The 19,995-nt window shown below is 53.6% G+C and overlaps 3 protein-coding genes across 3 annotated transcripts; 1 reads left to right on the top strand and 2 right to left on the bottom strand.

Moving 5' to 3' along the window:
* Positions 1–471: 471 nt before the first annotated feature.
* On the bottom strand, positions 472–2,333 carry COCSUDRAFT_60239 (hypothetical protein; the record flags this gene model as incomplete). Its single annotated transcript, XM_005643062.1, has 2 exons — positions 472–605; positions 2,150–2,333. 2 exons carry the CDS (start codon positions 2,331–2,333, stop codon positions 472–474), a joined length of 318 nt encoding a protein of 105 aa, XP_005643119.1.
* Positions 2,334–2,627: 294 nt separating this feature from the next.
* On the top strand, positions 2,628–4,142 carry COCSUDRAFT_49265 (SFT2-domain-containing protein; the record flags this gene model as incomplete). Its single annotated transcript, XM_005643061.1, has 6 exons — positions 2,628–2,977; positions 3,207–3,260; positions 3,357–3,430; positions 3,574–3,691; positions 3,846–3,904; positions 4,073–4,142. The coding sequence occupies exons 1-6, from the start codon at positions 2,789–2,791 to the stop codon at positions 4,140–4,142; spliced, it is 564 nt and encodes a 187-aa protein (XP_005643118.1). The 5' UTR covers positions 2,628–2,788.
* Positions 4,143–4,857: 715 nt separating this feature from the next.
* COCSUDRAFT_68271 (hypothetical protein) lies at positions 4,858–19,269 on the bottom strand (the record flags this gene model as incomplete). The annotated part of the gene is made up of 31 exons (XM_005643060.1): positions 4,858–5,022; positions 5,389–5,526; positions 5,989–6,204; positions 6,552–6,671; positions 7,021–7,146; positions 7,461–7,601; positions 7,917–8,105; positions 8,368–8,475; positions 8,647–8,835; positions 9,071–9,286; positions 9,446–9,634; positions 9,909–10,064; positions 10,254–10,463; positions 10,751–10,985; positions 11,274–11,441; positions 11,784–11,914; positions 12,304–12,480; positions 12,816–13,049; positions 13,331–13,474; positions 13,799–13,919; positions 14,223–14,317; positions 14,626–14,718; positions 15,055–15,171; positions 15,687–15,812; positions 16,156–16,341; positions 16,614–16,712; positions 16,875–17,027; positions 17,217–17,385; positions 17,759–17,880; positions 18,151–19,010; positions 19,158–19,269. The coding sequence occupies 31 exons, from the start codon at positions 19,267–19,269 to the stop codon at positions 4,858–4,860; spliced, it is 5,505 nt and encodes a 1,834-aa protein (XP_005643117.1).
* Positions 19,270–19,995: the final 726 nt, after the last annotated feature.

Genomic DNA, 19,995 nt, shown 5'->3' with positions numbered 1-19,995 from the left:
CCCCCATTTTTGCTAGTACTTGCACACTCTTGCACATGTCAAAGCCATGGCCTACTGTAGGCATGTAGTACATATATTAGTAACAGAAATTGCTAATTTTGCCGAGACGCCCACTCGCGTTAGAAGTTCTCAGAATACAGGCATGCAAGATTACATCATTTCCAGTGCTACTGTTCAGAATACTTTACCGTTCATGTTTGCTGTGTGAAGATTGCCATGTGCACACCACTGGGCTTTTCTACTTGGCTTCAGGGGCAATCTGCTGAGAAATTTTGCAGTGAGATTGGCCACCAGTGTTCAAAAGACAGTAGCATCGGCCTCGCTGGCTGCTCCAACCAAGCATCAAGAAAACTACAACTCAACTATTAATATCAGCGGAAAGTACAAGTGCTACAGGTCAGCGCTGTTCTATAAAAAATGTCAGTCTTACAATTGCGCGAAGACATTCCAGTCAGCAACAGGCCTGTCTGGCTAGTGCTTCCCATTCCTTCGGCTGTCCATGTATTCGTCAAAGTCATCATCTGACAGCGGCCGCCCAATGGTCATGTGCTTGCCGTCTCCATTCAGATCCGGTATCAAGCGCGAGGAAGTTCGCCTCACATAACCTGCATCACACACAGGAGCTCATTCTCACCTCAGCATGACCTGTTGCTGTGTTCTTTTCCATGGCAGCTGCATATGAGCAAAGGCAGCTAAAACCCATGGCTGCTCACAGGGCATCCAAGACACATCAGGAATATCCAAGAGCGTCTGATTGGTGACACGACAAGCAAGATGGCAAGACAGAACCGGGTTGGCTTTTGTTGATATTGAACCTGCTTGACTGGCACATAAATGCATTGCCCCTTTGCCCAAGCCAGGCCTGTCTTCCAGCCATCCTGCTGTGATTAAGTGCCCCATCCAGAGTCATCTGGTGGCTAATGACATTGTCCCAGAGGGCTGGGTGAGTTGTTTTGCAAGGGAGCAAAGTGGTGACTCACCCATTCCAGTGCAGCTGGGGCAGATGCCAGATGAACGCTTGCCTCGTCTGCCGTACGAGGTCACGCTGCCGATGCCATGACAAGCTCTGCACTTACTTTCCCATACATGCATGGGAACCTGCACAGAAACCGGTCAACTCTTCAGCTCCTAGCAGGGGGCCCCTGACATGCTGCTGACATCTCTGTGTAGGAAAGATGCAGCACACAAGCTCAGGAGAAAGGTCGCTGAGATGTGGGGGGTTGGCATGCCTGGCAATTCTGCTCCATCGGATCGCAGCTCTCCTCTGCCTCTGTGATCGTCTGCGAGGCAGCAAATATTAGTCAGCCTCAAGTGGCATGATGCGGCAACAAATCAGCAGGCAGATAATTGGTGTAGCAATATGCAGCTGCGCACCCGTCCGTCCCCTGGAAGATCCTTGTATGGAGCAAACAGGGACGCTGGCAAGCCCTCCTCCCTGGAAACCAACTTCAAGCTCAGATGGGAATCCAAGATGTCATGGTCAAGGAAGCACGCCAGATATAAGCCCTACTTGGTCAATCAGGTCTATCAACACTCTCTAATGACCAGCAATGCAAGTCACGCGGACAGATGTAAAGAGGGCTGGTCACTCAGGTGCAGTGATGGCGCACTTGTGACTCCGGTTAGTGCTGTTGCCCCGGTCAAAGGGCCATCTCCACTTCACCGCTGCTGTCGTGACTGTGTCTTTGCTTTTCCCTGAGCTGCTGCCATTTCTGAGAGCTTCTCGTGATTGCAATGGAGCTATATCTCTGTCTCCTCCTGCAAGGGACAGCAGGACAGCTTCTACTTTTTTCACAGGCAACATAAATCATTTCAAGGCCTATGTACTCTTTCAATATGACATTGGACACTACAAATATTTACTTCGAAGCGCATACAGCAGAGCTTCTACACCGATCGCGTGGGATGTGGCACCTAGATACCTCAAAAACCAATTCCAAAAGAAGATGCCAACATGTTGCGCATGAAATATAATGATTGTTTTCGATATATTTTAAAAAACACATACAACGCAAGCTCCAATGACCCCAGATCATCCGAGGCAAAGAAGATGTGCCAAAAAGGCTGGTTTCGGAACAACTTCTTTTTGGAACCTGATTGCAATTGAAGCTGCCTCTCTGCTGTAGAGTATATCGCATGTGTCGCTCACCAGGATCGCTAACAGAGAGGAGGCCGCCTGCTCCTGTCTTCCCTTGCAAACTCCTCTCCTTGCGCCAGAACAGTCTCCGTGACAGGAACAACTCCCGGCCCTGCCTTGATGCGACCAAGTGTGTGCTGTTGTGAGACTCCACGCGGCCAGAAAAACAAGGCGTGTTTGCTGCGCTGTGGGACATCGCAGCGAATACGTGCCTTGTGATTGTTTCCCTGCCTGTACTATTCTTTACGAAAATGGAAATTAGCTTTCGAACGGACTTCAATATTAGCAGAATGTCAGCATTGAAAATGATTAAATTCACAAGTTGAGTTGTTGAAGTAAATTTGGACAACAGCGCAAGGGAGCCAACATATCTTTCCATGCACATCAGGGGTCGTTTATATCGAAACTGGACAAGGAAGTTTCATTCTCTTTCATCGGGTTCTGGATTGCTACTAAACAGCCTGCCCTATTCCAGTGCAAAATACATATTGTTCACCGGGATCAGCACCAGTTGATGTGAGGTGAGGCAGGGGTTGGCTCCCTCAGGTTGCCAGAAAACGATGAGCAGGGCATATAATAGTCAGTCTTGTTGAAGCATAGTCATAGGAATCTCGCAAGGCAACCTACTGTAAAAGCAAACTGCAGAATATAATGAGTTTTTGGAAACGGAGCCAGGACCCTGAAGCAGTCTTAAGTGCAGTACCACCCCCTGAAAGCAAAGGATGGTGGACACGACTGAAGGAAACGGCGGGGTTGGGTGATGAGCCAGAGGAACTTGAGATGGTGGAGCCTACGCTACTGCAACAAGTCAACCAGGCCACGACTCTGAACAGAACCCAGGTGCAAGATGGTGACAGTTATACAAGGTTCTGTGGGAGCTGCATTCTTAGGCACTTATAAGTGTCGCGTGTCTCATCCTTCAGAATGTCACGTTTGTCGCAAAAGAGTTCTGCAGTTCTCTGGATTGCAGTCACAATTAAATTAGCAAGACCAGATTGCAAGATGTTTCTGATGTGCACCCTCCTCTGCACTACAAGCGATATCTACTGAGCTGATCGTGTCGTTGCAGAGGATTTACGGTTTCCTTATTTTCCTGGGCCTGGCTCTACTCTTTGGCATGATGGTACGGGATACACCATTTTCGCAGTGCTTTCTTGTCATGAGCCTGCAGCGTGCTTGCATTGGCAGAGGTCTGAGGAGAGTTCAATTGTCACTGCAGGCTTCTTTCTTCTTTCTGAGTCCCACCCGCTTTGCGGTGCTCTACACCCTTTCCAATGTCCTCATGATTGGCAGGTGGGTGCCCTCTGCACAGTTGATATGTGCATCTGCCTGCTTTTCTGTCCTGATCTCCACGGCTATATGTCTTTGTCCACCATGGCCAAGATAATGATTACTTCTGTCCAAGACAATGACTTTGCTTGTCATGTCTCTTGCAGCACGATGTTTTTGATGGGCCCCGTGAAGCAGATTGTGAAGATGTTTGAGAAGGGGCGCCTGCTGGCCACTGTGGTATACATAGTGGCTATGTTCCTCACGCTCTTTTCAGCCATCAAGGTATGTGCACGTCTGCTGTCCTGCTCTGGGCACTGGACAGCAGTGTGAGTCTGTATGGGTGGAACACAAATGCAGGATTGCTGGAACAAGGTTCCAACTTTGGCGGCTTTTTCTCCATTGAGTTGGGAAGCTGACATCGTTCTGCGTTGCGCAGCTACACAACTTCATCTTGACTCTCGTATTTTTCATCATTCAGATGCTTGCCATGATCTGGTGAGCGCTGAGACCAAGCAAGCATCAAGCTTGTCCGCATCATCAGCATAAACTGTTTTTGCGTTGCGCTGAGCATCTGTGCATGTGCATAAATGAAGTAACATGCAAGGTCTATGAACAATTCTGATTTTTTTGTGCCGCTGAACGTGTCTTGCAAATGCCGTGCAGGTACAGTTTGTCGTACATACCTTTTGCAAGGGAGATGGCCTGGAAGATGTTCAGCCAGTGCTTCCGCTGAATACCATATAGCAACGCAGCCGTAATTTTGATAAGAAGTCAGAAATGCAAATGCAGTATGAGGAAGCCAGAAGAAAGGGGACCTGAGTGCATGAATCTGTGATTGTGGCCTTGCTCGGGGAGTTGGATCCCATGGGCATAAGGGATAGCTTGGGAGCTGCTGAAGGTTAATTTTCAGCGAATGCTGCGCATCTTTTCTGTGTGCGTGGCGTGTGCATCTGGTGAGCTCAGTTGCCCTTGAGGCTTGATGAGAGGATTTGTTTGTTGATTTCAAGACTGATTGTGAAGTTATTTTTGGGAGGTGTTCTGTTACTAGTGGGCGTGCAGTGCAATTGTTGACCTCATCAAATTTAGCAATTGCATGTTCGAGGGTTAGGCATTGTCAAATGCAACTCGTGTAAAGTAAAGTACCTTGCGGACCTTTTGGCCATTTCAGCGGGTTTGTATACTGTGCATGCTCATGCGTTTGCTCCGCAGCATCATGCACGCATCCAGACAGGTCATTGAATGATTTTCACTACCTGTAATCAAAATTGTACACAGGATGCACTGCATTCTGACTCCCAAAGTATGTACGCCTTTCCGAATCCCACTTGATCGTCCCAGGAAAATGCCTGAGATGTCTTGACTACCATATCGAGAGTATAGTGACTTTGCACAGTACAGCCAAAAAGGAGACCTAAGTTTTGATGCTGGACTGCTGTATGTACTTTATTTTATTGCCCCATGTCCCCAAAGGTTCCTGATACAAGCCATGAATCATCAGCAGACTTTTGGAGGTCCAGCTGCGCCCTCAGCTTCAGCGCTTCTTCCTCTCTGCTCTCCAATTCTATCCTCACCCGCTGCCTCTCCGCCTTGGCAGCCTTCAGCTCCCTTTGGATCTGCACCCAGATGCAGCAACACCTTCAGTTCACACTCTTTGCACTTGCTTTATCTCAACAAACAACTCGCCTCGCTACCTCAATCCGCTTATTCAGCACCAACATTTCATCAGCATACCAGCACACCAGCTTCCTTTTGTACCTCAAATTTTATTTGGTCTCTCACCCTCCGCAAAATAGCCATCCAGCCAAAACTCTGTTTACATAATGCAAGCTGCCCTCATTAATACGTACAACCTGCAGCTTGTCTGCAGAGGCACCTTGCCTCCAGCAAGAACAGCGCATAATACACCAAAGGTATATAACCATACATGAAGGGTAAGGGCTTCGAATAGGAGGAAAAGGCAGCACGAGGCGTGTGTGCACCTCGCTGAGCCGCTGCTCTGACTCATCCCTCAGGCGGTTCTTTTCCTGCACAAGCGTTGCCACGCGTGCATCGCGGTCCTTAGCTGCCTTGCTCCACTTGTCCCCCTCTTTTGTTGCCGCCCGCACCGCCGCCTTGGCCTGCGCATGCAGCCACCGCTCAGCCCTCACAGCCTCTCGTCCGCACCAACACATGCTTTGAAAGTACAGAGCCCGCGATGCCACCACAGTCTCACCAGACCCTCACCGCAGACCTTCCAGTTGGAAAGTGACAGTCAGCTACTGCTGGTTCTATAAGCAGGCAGCAGCTGTATGAGCAGGCAGCGGGTCAATGCGCAAAGCAATAATCACCGCAAGAGACAGTCCCATGCGATCAGCGCGCCTGACATGCGCCTGATATGCAGATGACAACATATCTGGAGCCGATGCCGCTCCTGGGAAGTCAAATGATTTCCTTAAAGCTACCGCACCAGCAACCGTTCAGCGGGTTGCCCCTGGGGTTCTTGCTTCATAGTTCATAGGAGACCTGTTTGGGGTCTTTCTCCCAACTGGGTGCAGGGTGCCTAGGCAGATAGCAACAGGTCATCAATGTTTATAACGCACCCTCTCAAGATCAGCCTCCAGTTCGCCCCGGCGCTCATCGGCGCCGGCCGCGGCGGCGCGCAGCCGGCCGGCCTCGGCCTGGGACGCCGCGAGCGCGCGCTGCGCCTCAACGAGGGCTTTTCTCGAGGCCATTTCGCGCTCCTCAGCCCCCGCCAGGTCCAGGCGCAGGTGCTTCGCTTCCGACATCGCTCGAGAAACTTCCTCCTCTCCCACCGCCTGATCAGGCGCGCATTCCTCGTCAGCACATGGGCTCACTGCTTGTTTGCATATGCAATTCCCTTTTGAAGCATGCATTGGGCGCTGTGCCCACACTGTATAGTATGTGACTGCCCTGAACAGGACTTCTCCTGCAAGCCTGGCCAAGGACAGCAGAGATGCAAAAGAGGTGTGTTAGGTACAGACATGAACTCCATTAAAGTATCCTTCCATTGGCAAAGCGATTTGGCAACCTTAGCGCCGTGCAGACTGCATTTGCACATGTGCAGAAGCGCAACAAGAGCGAATGGGCATACTGTAACGAAGCATGAAAGCTGTGGGCAATAAGTAGGAACAAAGGTTCCCACCTGCATGAGGAGGGAGGTCTCCAGCTCCTCCACCTGGGCCCTCTCAGCCTCCAGCTGGCGCGAGTAATCCGCCAGTGCCTGCTCCTTTGTCCTCACCTCCGCCCTCAGGTGCTTGATCTCCTGCTCATGCCACAACATCTTGTGCATTCAGCACACAATGTCAATAACTGGTGATTCATTAAAAATATCAACGTCAGTCTTTTTGGGCCTCATTAGTCTGTGACTGCATGCTGTGCTGAACATATCATCCTCTAGCCCCTTTTGCTCAGGTGATCTTAACATGCATTGTGCATATGCGCATTACAGGCGTGTGTTGAGGACCCCAGTTTTTCTGAGCGTAGTCTCTGGACACCTGCAGATTATTCTTAAACGGGGCCCAGTGTTGCACGTTGTTCATCATTTTCTGAAAAGACCCAGCAGACTTTTGATTTGAGTCATATATGAGAGAGGATATGCAGAGTGACAGCACCTGCTGGTACTGGTGGAAGCTTCCCTCCTTGCCGCGCTCCTCCTTCAGGCTCTGCTCGGCCGCGGCGCACTTGGCCTCCGCCTTCCTCACGGCCGCCTCCCTCGCCGCCACCTCTTCCTGGGCCTTCTGCGCTCACAGCCAAGAAAACATCAGCACCCACGCATTCTGAAGCCATCCCGTTTGCAATCTAGCAGCTGTTGAGCTGCTAGCAGCTCCTCGAAGTGATAGCCACGTGCCTCCTGCTGGCATTTAAACCTCAACCTACAACTCAATGATACATTGCATGTGCATGCATGCACATTCTTCGCTCATTCGGCGTGATGTGTGCCTCCCAAGGGCACTTACTACTCTTACTATTTACTGCCAGCTCCTCTCCACTATAGCAGCACCAGCCAGGGGTGAGCGAATGCACGAGACTGGTGTAGGAATTATTCAGGCACCTGGAGGTCGGCGCGCAGCTCTGCCACCTGGCTCTTCCTGGCCGCCAGCTTGGCCTCCAGGCTGGCGCACTGCTCGTCCGCCTGAGCCTGCCTGCGCCGCTTCTCCTTCGCGTGCGCCTGCCTATCAGCTTCCGCCTGATCCTGTGTGAGTGTTAAACAACATCAATCACTCACATATCTTCAATCAGTCACCTTCAGTCACAAATCTATCGTGCTGCCAGCTCATTAGACAATCTGGGCCCAGGATGCTGTCATTCAGCTAATTGCGAGTGTCCAATGTGGTGAACTGATGGCTCATACACACAGAACACATTGCAAATGTGCATTGCTGGCAGGGCAATCCATGCATCGGCGTACTGGCAAAGGACCTGTCTTGATGCAGGCACTAAACTGCATGACAATACTGGTGCAACGCACGAAATATCACTTCTAGCCTGCCATCAAACAAAAACGGACCTTGGTGGTCTTGAGTGTGGTGCTGAGGCGCGCAATTTCAGCCTGGGCGTCAGCCAGCTTCCGGGTGAGTTCCTTGCAGTCGCCCTCCAGCCGCCGCACATCCGCCTGACTGCGCAGGAGCGCCTCTGCAGACGCGTCCGCCTCCCTCTGCAGCCCCTCGTAGCGCCGAGACATCTCCAGGATCCTCTCCTGCGCGATAGCAAATCCCTTTGCAAATCCCCTAGAACCCCTGGCGCTCTAGAGATAGAGGCAATGCCTGCCATGCTCAAGATTCCCACTCCTGGTGATGTGCTCAGTTCTGGTCGCGGTTCCATTGCTGGATGACGTCCGAGTTTGCCCTGCAGATAAGTGCATGCATGGCGGCTTTCACGAGCATTAATGCCACTCGAGAAAAGGTTATGTGAGGCTTTACTTTGGGGCACATGTAGCATGGCGTGAAAGGGGTTCTGACCTCCTTCTTGGCAAGCAGCTCCTCAGAGGACTTCCTCTGCTGCGCAGCGGCCTTCGTTGCCGCACTCCGCTCGGCTGACACAGTATTTTTCAGCTCCCTCAGCTCGTCCTGCCCCACAGCATGAATTTGCATCAGACATCTTCCTCTGTGGGGAATGTTCCACGTACAAGTATATCAATCACCAGTAAGCCAGCAGTGGTGAGTGTCATCACATTGTGACTTGTGCTGGGCAAATTTAACAGGTTTAAGGTGGGTGGTTGGAGGAGGCGGTGATGTCACCTGTTTGGCCGCCAGGTCAGCGTCCAGGTCAGCGACGCGCTGCTGCGCCTGGCGCAGGCGGGCAGGGTCCGAGTCGGCAATCTCCTCGCGCAGGGCGCCCTCCAGGTCAGCGCGCAGCCGCTCCACCTCAGCATCCCTCTCCGCCAGCCTGTCCTCCAGCTCAGCAACCTCCGCTCGCAGCGTAGACACCTGCAAACGCCGTCGCATTTTTCTCAGTGCATGCACCTTACATCCAGGTCTCATGCAAGATGGAAGGCATTTAGAACAATGACAGATGTAAGCATTCCTCTTAGCCACCCCTCAATACTGGGACCTAGTACACCGTCTCCAGCCCCCCTCAACAGAGTATGACATATCTTGTGAGCCATAAAAAGGTGAAAAACATTGTTCGTTCTGGTTGTGATCATGCAAGGGGATGAGTCACCTCTGCGTCAGAAACCTGTGGGGATTCAGTGGCCGCCCTGGCAGCTGTGCGAGGCTCCTCTCTAGAAGCCGCAGAGGCAGGTGCCACGCGCGAGCGCGCTTTGGCGGCAGCCAGCTGCTCCTGCAGGTCCTTGACCTGGCGCTGCTTCTCTGCCAGCTCTGCCTCGATGCCTGCCATGCGCGTGCTGTTGGCCTTCAGCGGCCGGAGCTCGCTCACCTGCACAGCACAGATCACCATGGCCGACTACGACATGTCCTTGCATTGGAAATTGTCCGCTTTTACGCAGGAATATGACATTCTCAGGAGTCCTTTCAGGTGGACTCACAGCCCAAAATTACGGTGGATTATAAGCAAGATACTTCGTTATGTGCGCACCTCGGCCCGCAGCTTCTCGAGCCGCTGGTCGCGGTCCGCAACACGATCCTCGAGCTCCCGCGCGCGGATGCCCGCCGGCCGCAGCTGGCGCACCTCGCCCTCCAGCTCAGACACCCGCGCTCGAATCAGCGCCACATCAGCATCCGCCACCTCGGCGCCCTCCTGAGCCGTCTTGAGCGCCTGCACCTCCTGCGACAACACTTTGTGCTTGTCTCTCGAATCAACTCCTTTTCCCGCATGCCTAAGCAGCAATTTCATCACTTACCCTGCTGTCAGGCAAAGGCCCGTTACTTCGAATGAGCGTGTGACTGGCCTGCTGCAGAGGGCTGCAGGCCGGCATATGAGAAATCACAGTCCTCACATGCCGCACAGGGGTAAACGTCCCACTCTGGATCAGAGACACCTGGGCAAGGTTGTGCGCGTCATGGCAGGTACTGTCATGATGTTGGGCGGTAAATGTTACCTCTATTGCGGAAGCAAGCTGTGCCTTGAGGGTCCTTACGTCCGCCTCCAGCTGCTGAGCCTGCTTCTCGGCAGCTCTGAGCCGCTCAACCTCCTGCCTGGCAGCGGCAGCGGCCGCCTGCGCCCGTTCAAGCTCTTCCTCCTTTCCTTGCAAATCCTGCATCAATCAGGCAGGCAGTACATGAGCAGAAAGATATAAATTTCAGCAGCAGGTTCTCAATTTTGTTCTAGTTTCATTCATGCAGAGTGACCCCAAAGACCCATGCCAAGCAGCGCGCTTGAAATGCTGAATAGCAGGCGGCTCAGACCCAGTAGCTGCCTGCCCTTGTCCCCAGCCCTGACATACCTGCACATCCCGCTCCAATTGGGCTACTTTGTTCTGAGCAGTTTGCAGCGCCTGCCGCTGCTCCTCCAGCTGCTGGCTGGGGCGCTGTGCAGCTTCCAGCTGGGCCGCCAGCTGCGCGGCGGCTGCCTCGCGCTCGGCCACGTGCGCCTCGCGCGCCTGCAGCAGCTCTGTCTCCAGCGCTTGCGCCGCAGCAACATGCGCGTCCAGAGCCTGTGATTAGCAGAAGTTACTCGATTACGTGCCCGATGCAAGTTTGCAAGACCTGCAGCTTTACCGCAAGCAGCTGGCAAATTTCCCAGCATTGGCAGCTGCAACGAAGGTGTATTCTGAATGCCTGTCGACCAGTCGCTGCACGTATGTGTGGGTGTGCCAGGTAAGGTCCGCTTTGTGGTACTTGCAAGTCCTCCTCCTGTCTTGTCTGATGAAGTCTGGAGCAAAGTCTGAAATTGTCTGAAGTCTCAAGAAAATCTTGAACTCAGAAGCTTTCAGGCGCGCACCCCGGTGGCGTGGTCGCGCTGCGCCTTGACGTCCTGCAGCTCAGCTTCCAGGGCTTCGGCGGCCGCGCGCTGGGCCGCCACGTCGCGCTGAGCGGACGCCACGCGGGCGGTCGTGCGCGTCAGCTCAGCCTGCAGCGCATCGGCCGCCTGCTGCTCGCCAAAGTGCCGCTCCGCCACGGCCGCGTGGCTGCACTCGGCCTCCGCCAGCGCCGCCGTCAGCCGCTCAATTTCCGCCCTGCAGCGCAGAGCACAAACTTATGTACAATTCCTTTGACAAAGACTTCCATGGATATTAGAATGGTCTCAAGATCAGTGGCATCTGGCAAGAATACTCAGGAAACCGCTCTTTTAAGCAACGAAGAGCAGCAGCTTGGTGGCAGGAGCACTGCCCACCTGGTTCCTTGGCACTAGTATGCTGTTGCTGTATTCATTACTAGGAGATCAGTAGCGAATTCCCTTTATTACCAGGAGCCCATTGGTCTGGTAAAAGCAAGCACGTAGGCGTTGAAAGGCGGCTACGCACCTGTCGGACGCGGCATTGGTGCGCATTTGCTCCATAGCCGCCCTGACCGCGGCAAGCTCCTCCCCGGCGGCGGCCGCGTTCGCTTGCGCGTCGGCCGCCCGCCGCTCGGCGCCGTCGACGGCCGCGCGCGCCTGCGCCAGTTCCTCTCCCAGCCGCCGGGCCGCAGACCTGCATGGTACGTTCCGTTTAGGCGCTGATGCCTTGCCTGTGTCTCCCTAAAAACGTCCCTGTAATGTGCTGGGCTCACCAACGGGTTAGCACAGTAACCCACTGCGCACACTAACAGGATGCAAAGGCAACGGCATGATGGTGCTCTCTGTTTCGTGCCAGTGCATGGTTCTGCATGGCTGTATGCGTTCATAAGCAAGATATTGACTAGGCAGATTGTCCTTCTTGACTAGCTTGTGTCATCATTGGAGGGTAACATAGTGTTGCCATCCGCGTGCCCCTCAGGTTGGGTCATTCCTGCTCATGCAGACACTTAGTCGTTCCATTCATCATTCGTCACACCTGTGTTCGCTGACGTCATGGCGCGCAGACTGGCGGCTGGCGTTGACCTCCAGCTCCAGAGCGTGCATGCTTGCGCGAGCTGCGTCCGCCTCCCGCTCGGCAGCTTCCTGCAGCTGCTTCCTCTCCGCAACCTGTGCACAAGTCTGATTCGATTAATTTCACTCAGCTCGAATGCTCGGTAAATCATCCAGAATAAAATTTTGTTATAGCCATCTGCCTGCCTGAATTGCAGCTCCCTAAGTGGGTATTCTGGCAGGCACTAGGAAAACACAGTGGTGGGCATTAAATTCATATTCAATTGTCCGACTAGGAGTGTGCACTGTTCAGCAGAGCGGCTGGGTTTCACGGGCGGTACATTAGCTTTGCAACATTACGCAGCGAGTTCGTGTGGGACAAGAGCGGGTTGCATAGCCGTGTGATGCCCTGACCCCGCCATTGTGAGACCTCAAGCCCACAATTCTTCGAACATCGCACCTTTAGTGCTGCATTCAGTGGAGCAGATGCTTTCAGCGTCTCATACCTGGTCCTCCAGATTCTCGATGCGCTGCTGCAGCTGTGGCAGGGCGGCAGCGTCCCTCTCCAGCTCTGCCAGTCGGCTCTGCAGCTGCTGCAGCTCCGCTGCCCGGCCGGCCTCCGCCTTGCGCGCGGCACGCAGATCCCTCTCTGCCGCGCTCGCCCGGTCGGCGGCAGACTTTGCCTGCATGCGCACCAAAACAGCCGTCTCAGATGAATTCCAGAAGCACAAGGACGCTACCTTGTAACAGGCAGTCTTGATCTCCGCATTTGCATGCATTGATGCGGAGGTTGCCTCTAGATATTCTGTATTCTGTATAATTCAACCAGTTCATATAGGCCATGTACATTATATTATGTCGTCAGATGCCTCCCATGCGCACAGAAGCTGATAAACCGCACATGAGACTTCGACTCCTCGAGTATCAAAGGCAAAGCCAGGCATGGCCGTCATCCGCACAGAAGTGCATGCAGCAAAGGGGAAGTCTAAGTGTGTGGAATCATGGTGCGCTGCCCCACCTGCGCCTTGAGGGTCTCCAATCGCTCAAGAGTGGCGCCGAGCTCGTCTGACTGCGCTTCGCGGGCGGCCGCCTCGGCGGCGAGCTTGGCCTCCAATTTTTGCTGGGAGGCCTCATGTGCCCGCAGCTGCGCCTGCTGCGATTTCATGAGGCTGTTTGTCTTGTGCAGGTGGCCGTCCAGCACAGCAGCCCTCCGTGCCTCTGCCTCCATGTGCGATAGCTCCTCTTCCCGCGCCTACAATTGCATTTTAACCATTGCTTCGGCATATGGATGACAGTAATTTGTTGAGACCCTTCCGCTATGATAATCCTGCAGTTGACTTCCCTTGTCTGGCAAGGGACGGTCTGAGCCATGTAAAGACAGCATTGACACACGTGTGCTTGCAAGTTCAGGACAAGTAGGCTGCCCGAAATGTGTCCGGAGCAGAACTCTGGTCCCCGATGCGTCATGTGAACCCTGTGCACGCAATGATAATGAGTGCACTGGTCTGGACAGTAAGGACAAGTGATGAGAACCTTGAGGTCAGCAGTGAGAGCGGCATTGGTCTCGCGCAGGGCAGCGACTTCGCCCACCTTCACGGCAGCTGCGCTGGAGCTGCCCTCCACCTCGCGCAGCTGCCTCTGCACCATCCTCAGCTTCCTGCGCTCCGAGTCCAGGTCCTGCATGGCAACACCCTGCCTTCAAGCACTTGCACTGCTACACGAGACGATTCATGAAAGGATCCAATGACCGAGAGGCATCACACCACTAGTCCTGTGACCAATGTTCATACCAATAAGCATATTGCCTACAATGGGGCTCTGCGAATGTTTGCGGCCTTGCGTTGAGCTACGAGACTACTGTCTTGCACACCATGTATGCGTTGAAGTCATTTATGCATGAGGGGAGAGCAATGCAGCAGGGAGGAAAACATGCACGAAATGGCCCCTATCTTCCTACATGAATTAAAGTGTGTATGAAGGGCAGCATGTGGCATCATGCACCTGTTGGATCTGTTGCTGAGCCTGGGCTGCGCGCTGCTTCTCAAGTTCCAGGCTGGCGCTGGTGCTCTGCAGCTGCTGGCGCAGAAAGCCGGTCTGTGAGCGCTCTGACTCCAGCGCCTCCCTATCAGTCATAGTATAAGTCACATCACACATCGCTTACAGCCTTTATGTAATCTCTGGCCTTCACTAACCAAATGACCTCTAGTTGTGATACAAGCGGCACAGCATGCACAGCAGGTACTTGCAGAATGTATGCTAAACTGATCACAAGAGACATGTGCAGATATGCCATCACCAGCACCTGAGCAGGGGCCAATTTAGGGCTGATGTGAGGCCTGACTCAGTCAGAGTCAGGGTCAGCACCCAGCATGACATTTATATACGGTACTGGGGAAGCAAAACTCGGCGAGACCTGCAAGATCACCTGTTCTGCTGCAGCCGCGCCTCCAGGTTTGACATCTCCCTGGTCCCGGCGCTGCGCGTTCCCTCCAGCTGCCTCTCCAGGCCCGCCACCTCATCCTGCATGAAACAATTAGCCGTTGCAACCTCAGCCGTTGCAACCACCCTCTGGGGTTTTGAGGAGATTCGCGGGAAGTGTCATGCAAGGACACGATGTAAATTACTTCATGTAATACATCATCTTTTTTCTTGCTGTCTAATGCTTTGTAAGATGCCTTGATTGCATCCTGCAGCGCAGATGAAGGACATGGAACACGGAAGCACAGGTAAAGACAAGGATATATTATAGGTGTGTTGAAGACATGAATAAAGATGGTGGAATGAGCAGGGCTGCAGAGGCTGGTTGTGGGTGGTGCCTTGTGTCTGACCTGAAGGTTGGAGATCTTGGCGTGGCTTTCCGCCAGCTTGGCGCTCTGCTCGTTCATGGCTGCCTCCCTGGACTGCAGCGCTGTCTGCGCCTCCTGCATAACAAACATAATCCCTATAGCCCTGATATTCTCCAAAAATCAAATTGCATTCTACAAGCTACCAGGGACATCTTGCTTGGACACATGCATCTCTGCATGGACAGCATTAGTTGGGACTGGGGTTGTCATTATTCTGAGACCAATGTAAGGCCCCCTTGTGATGCTGTGACGGACTATCAGGGTGAGGACAGCATCACTATGCTCTTGGTCAGGCCAGGTCCAGGGGACTCTGAATCAATTGATTTCGCATCAACTGATCAGCTGATTTAGAGTCCCCTGGCCAGGTCCACAGTACTGGATTGGATACTGGATTGGACAGAGGAAGCATACCACGACGACCGCCTTCTGCTTGGCCAGAAGAGAGTCCATCTCCAGCATGCGCGACTCGTCATCGGCCAGCGCCCGCTGCGCCGCGGCCAGCCGGCCGTCCTTGTCTTGCAGCGCGCTCTGCCGTTGCACATGCAAGCCTCAGCAACGAGCAAAATTCGTTGCACCTCCACAGCATCGCGAAACCGCAAGCATATCTCATAAGTGAAATATCCCTGGCTTTCTGCAAGCAATCCTAGACAGCCAACGCATGAGGCGTTACATTACTCAGGCATGGATATCTGCCAATAAATCAAGAAAACGAAGCGGTAGGCTGCATGATCCAGGCAGCAAGGGGTTCAGGCGCTGTGAGCTGATATTTGCAAACAGTCTAATCTATATATGAGGACAGGATGTTGACATAGGCAAACCCAGACTTGAGGGTGTTGTTGTTTTGGATCCAACTGGATAGTTTGTTGGGCTGAAGAGTGGGCCCTGCTTGCAATGCAAGACCCGTCCGACGGAACGCCCTTGGGCTTGCATTGCTTTGCAATGCGTGCATCTTCTTTAACTTTAATCAGTTGTATGTGTAATAGGTCGACCACAGTCAGAGCGATGGTCCCAACGTGGCAGAGAAGCGATGTTAAGGGCTGCACCTGCATGGCCTTGTACTTGCGCTGGATGTCGTGCATCTTGCGCTGCATGTCCAGGAGCTCGCTGCCGTGCACCCCCTCCTGCCCCTCCAGCTGCCCCTGCATCTGCCGCACCTCCACCTCCCTCTCCTGCAGCAGCACCACATGTGATGTTAGCACAGCAGTATAGATCAAATGTGGATACCGGTACTCTAAATTGCCTGTTGATTTTATATGCACCAAGCCTCCTCTCGTCATCATGCAGAGAGGGTGGGTTTCTGTAGATTCAATGCATCATGGCAGGTCTTTGCACCAGACCACTGCAAGCCAATTCCACAAAAGGTTGCACCACTTTGCATGAGCAGTGCTTCCATGCCGCCCAGGACAATTTGAGATTGAGCTATTTGTGCACATTTGTTACCCCTGCCAGAGAACCATGCAGGCAATTTGCAAGGATCATTCTCTGGCGGGCATCTAGCCTGAGGCAGCTCACCTGCAGAAGCGATTGCAGGGACAGATTCTTGTCCTGGGTGTCCCTGAGCTGGGACTCCAGGGCGACCGAGCGCGCCTGCAGCGTGGTCACAGCAGCCGTCTCCTGTGTCAGGTGCTCCTGCACCTGGTGGAGCATCTGCTGCTTGCTGGCCAGCTCCCTTTGTGCGTGCTTGAGCAACTCCGAATCCTGCGCACGGCCGACACAGCATTTATAGACACCCCAGACATGCATGCATGTCCTTCAAGTTTTTGCATGCATGAATGCATGCATGCATGGCTTCATGAGGTTAAACAGAAGTTTCACAGTGCCAGCAGGCAGACCAAGGAATGCACAGCGCTGTTGCTGCCTCGTTAACAGATCATCTTCGCTGACTAGCCATGCTAAATAAAGGTGTCTGTGGCATGCATGTGGGGAAGGCATTGAGTTTCCACCAGAAATATTAAGACAGGGGGGAGCACCTTCTGCCGCTCAATGAAGAGGCCGTTCAACTGGTCCTCAAAGGCGCGGCTGGTCTCCTCCCAGCGTGCTGCATCCTTGGACTTTGCCTCAAACTTGGCCTGTCACACACATTAGCTTTTGCTCATACAATAGAGATTCTGAGTAGTCCGAAAAGGTAGGACGCACTACTTGGAGGTTTCTGAGCAGATGTGCACAATCAGCTAGTTCGCCTGTCCTCTTTTAAAGTTTACATGCAAGCCATCAGACATGGGGTGACGTACCTCAAGCTCGGACTTTGAGAGCTGCAGCTTTGTGACAACATACTGCCACTGCTCAGCGTCCTTCTTGGCAGCTTTGGCCTCGGCTTTTGCCAGGCTCAGGTCCTTGTTGATGGATTTCTGACCCTTCAGCTCCTTGAGCAGACCCTCATTCACCTGGAATGGACAAAACCACTACGTCGTCATATCTGCACCCTCCATACATGCGCTATACTTGGAGTTGCTATTTGGCTTTGCATGCAACAGGCAACTTGCATGTGACAAGCTGAGCAGGACACGGTAAATAATCCTCCATTCACAGGCAAAGGGAGGTGTTCAGAACAAAATATTAGTAGAGGGCTGCACCTTTTTCTGGCTCTCAAGCATGCTCCTTTCGTTGGCAAGAGCACTGCGCTGTTTATCTGCGTCGCCCTTGTGGATCTTCACCCTGTTCTCGGCGGCCTGCCTGACTTCAGCCATCTGCTCCTTCAGCGCTTCCTTTTCTGCCATGGCCCTTTCCAGCTCGCCTTGAAGCCTGTCACAGCCCAGACAGCCCTCACAACCTTGCCCTCACAACCTTGAAATCTGCTGCATGCAAGGACTTGAGCTCCCCTGTTGAAGATGTTTTTGCACCAACCCTGTTCAGCCCATGTCTTGCGACAAAATATACCTGAACGCCGAGCCAGGCTTGTCTTTTGGATACTCTGTCTTGATGGCAAGGTTAAGATGCCATTTTTGTTTTAACGCTCATCTAGATTCCGTAATCCAGAGGTAGCACATGGCTCACAACGCCGCGTTCCATGCTCATCATGCAATACATGCTGGGCTTGCTGTACTTTGCCGTGCACAAAGAGCATATTTATGCGTACATAGCCTGGAGTGCGCATGATAGTGGAGTACTTTCCCACCTCTGGATCTGCTCAGCATGCTGGGCTGCCTCAGCATCCCTGTCAATGCGCTCTTTGATGCTGCGCCCACCCTCAGATGGGCCATCCCCAAACTTCCTGCCGGGCTTTGGGCTGTCGTTGACCTGCACATTGATACGCAACCCACTTATTCATCAACACGCCTCCACATCACCTTTGATTGGTAGGTGCTCAAGGATGTGTAACATCATGCGTGGGCACATATGCACAGGCTCGGCTAGCAGCTGATACATCTCACTGTTGCCTTTGCATGCTTCAACACCAGACACTTGAGTTCCTAACAGCTTTATAGACATAATTGGAATGAGAATGAGAAATTTATAAAATTACATCTCATAACATGCGCTAGCTATATACTATTCAGCTGTACGGACCTGCCAGTTGCGAGAAGGTGTCACATCTCCGAGCGCCGCGCGATTAGGTGTCTCTGGAAAGCCATCCGGCCCAACACCGTGCTCCAGGTTCTCCACATCCAGCTGCGCCAGAACAGGCTTCTTGCGGGGCGACTGGGACCTCCCCCTGCGGGGGGGCCCGCCATTGGGGGACACTGGGGGGTCCTCCAGCCGCAGCCGCGACGGCCGGCGGGGGGAACCGCGCCGATGCATGTGCCGCTCCAGCACCGCCTGTGTCGGCGAGTCCACAACCGCTGTCCGCCTCTCCCGCGGCTCTGGAGAGCGCTGCAAGCCCCGCTGCCCCAGCAGGGCGTGCACGGACACCTCGCTGCTCCTGACCTCCCGCGGGCCGAGGTCCAGAGACCCATGCAGTGCTGCGCTGCCCCCGTGTAGCCTGCCGCCGTGCTGCAGCTGGGGATGGGCCAAGTCAGGGCTGCTGGAGGGCCTGCGCAGTTCTGCCTCCGCCCACCTGACCCCGACTCGGCTACTGACATCGGGCCTGGCGGCTTGTCTAATGCCGGTGCCGCTGACCTGCAGCTGATCTGGGTGGACTCTGCCGCTGGTGGAAGGGTCCTTTCCGACGCTGCGGTGGAGGTCTATTTCGCGCTGCTGCTCCGTTGATCTGTGGCGTGAGTCATGGGGTGCGGCGGTGCCAACCTTGGCCGGCGCCACCCTGTCAAAGGAGTTGTCGAGCCGCTGGCGCACCGGGTCACGCTCGGCCGCGCGCGGCGCCAAACCAGGCGTCCTGGGCCGCGCGCTTTGCCTGCCGGGTGTATTGACCATCTCCTGCAGCTTCCGCCTGGAGTCCGTCACGCCCCTCATGGGATCTCCCCGCTCTGCGCCTGCGGATGTCACCTTTGGTCATTCTGCCCTTTGTAATTAGGCCATCACAGACAGTCACTGCTGATGCAAGTGGGCCGCCTCAATTACACCCAATGCTCGTAATGCAGCTGAACTAATTGAGGCACACGAGGCAAACAGAGCAGCACCTTGTGTTGACAGCGGCGTGGAGGGGCCCGGCCCATTCTGCATGACTCTTGCGCTTTTGAACTGCTCCTTGAGGCTTTTGCTGATGGGCGTTGGGGTTGCGCTGGCTTGCATCTCACTCCTCTGATTTGTAGCTGAATCCTGCCACTGCGCACTCTGCACAAGATGCTTAAGTCGCTATGGCATTGCTGAAAGGCAATTTTTAACGAGGCAATGCAATACAGACAAGAGCTAAAAGAAGATCTGGCATCCCCAGAACAGGGTCTTCACACGCTGGAGCCTGGTCTTCCGTGGAGCAGGGAACTCACCTGAGAGTGCAGATTCTTGTTTGAACGACTTTTCTCGAGATCTTTGGCCCTGGCGCCGTCAATAGCTGTCCTGCTCAGCTGGCTGTCTATGAATTGCACTGGGTCGCCTCGTGCAACAGGTGAATGTGTTGACTCTCCATCACTGCTTGACCTCCTGAAGTCCCCAGACACTCAAGCACGGCACTGTGCTGTACATGGGGATGCTCATCTCCTATGCAAAGTTCTGTAATCTACCTGTCCGCATGGAATCCTGTGCAGGTGTCCTGGATCGCCTGTACCAAGAATCATTGAGTTGGCACCAAAACCTGATGTCCCAGTGGAAACGTTGGACTTTCACAGGGTTGCTTGAGACCGCTACCTTCGAACGTTCTGCCATTGCGTTGCTTCATTCGTGTATATGGTTACATGCTTCTACAAAAATGGCTCTTGAAACTTGACTGTCTTTATCTGACTGCTACCCTGTCTAACGATATAATCACTTGAATGTGTTGCAGATGCCGAAAAGACAGGTGTTTGACGTAGCGCCACTTTT

The sequence above is a fragment of the Coccomyxa subellipsoidea genome (genome assembly GCF_000258705.1).
Source record: "Coccomyxa subellipsoidea C-169, whole genome shotgun sequence".
NCBI classification, from domain to species: domain Eukaryota; kingdom Viridiplantae; phylum Chlorophyta; class Trebouxiophyceae; family Coccomyxaceae; genus Coccomyxa; species Coccomyxa subellipsoidea.
The sequence above is the reverse complement of the archived record's forward strand: the minus strand, read 5'-3'. Positions and strand labels throughout refer to the sequence as shown.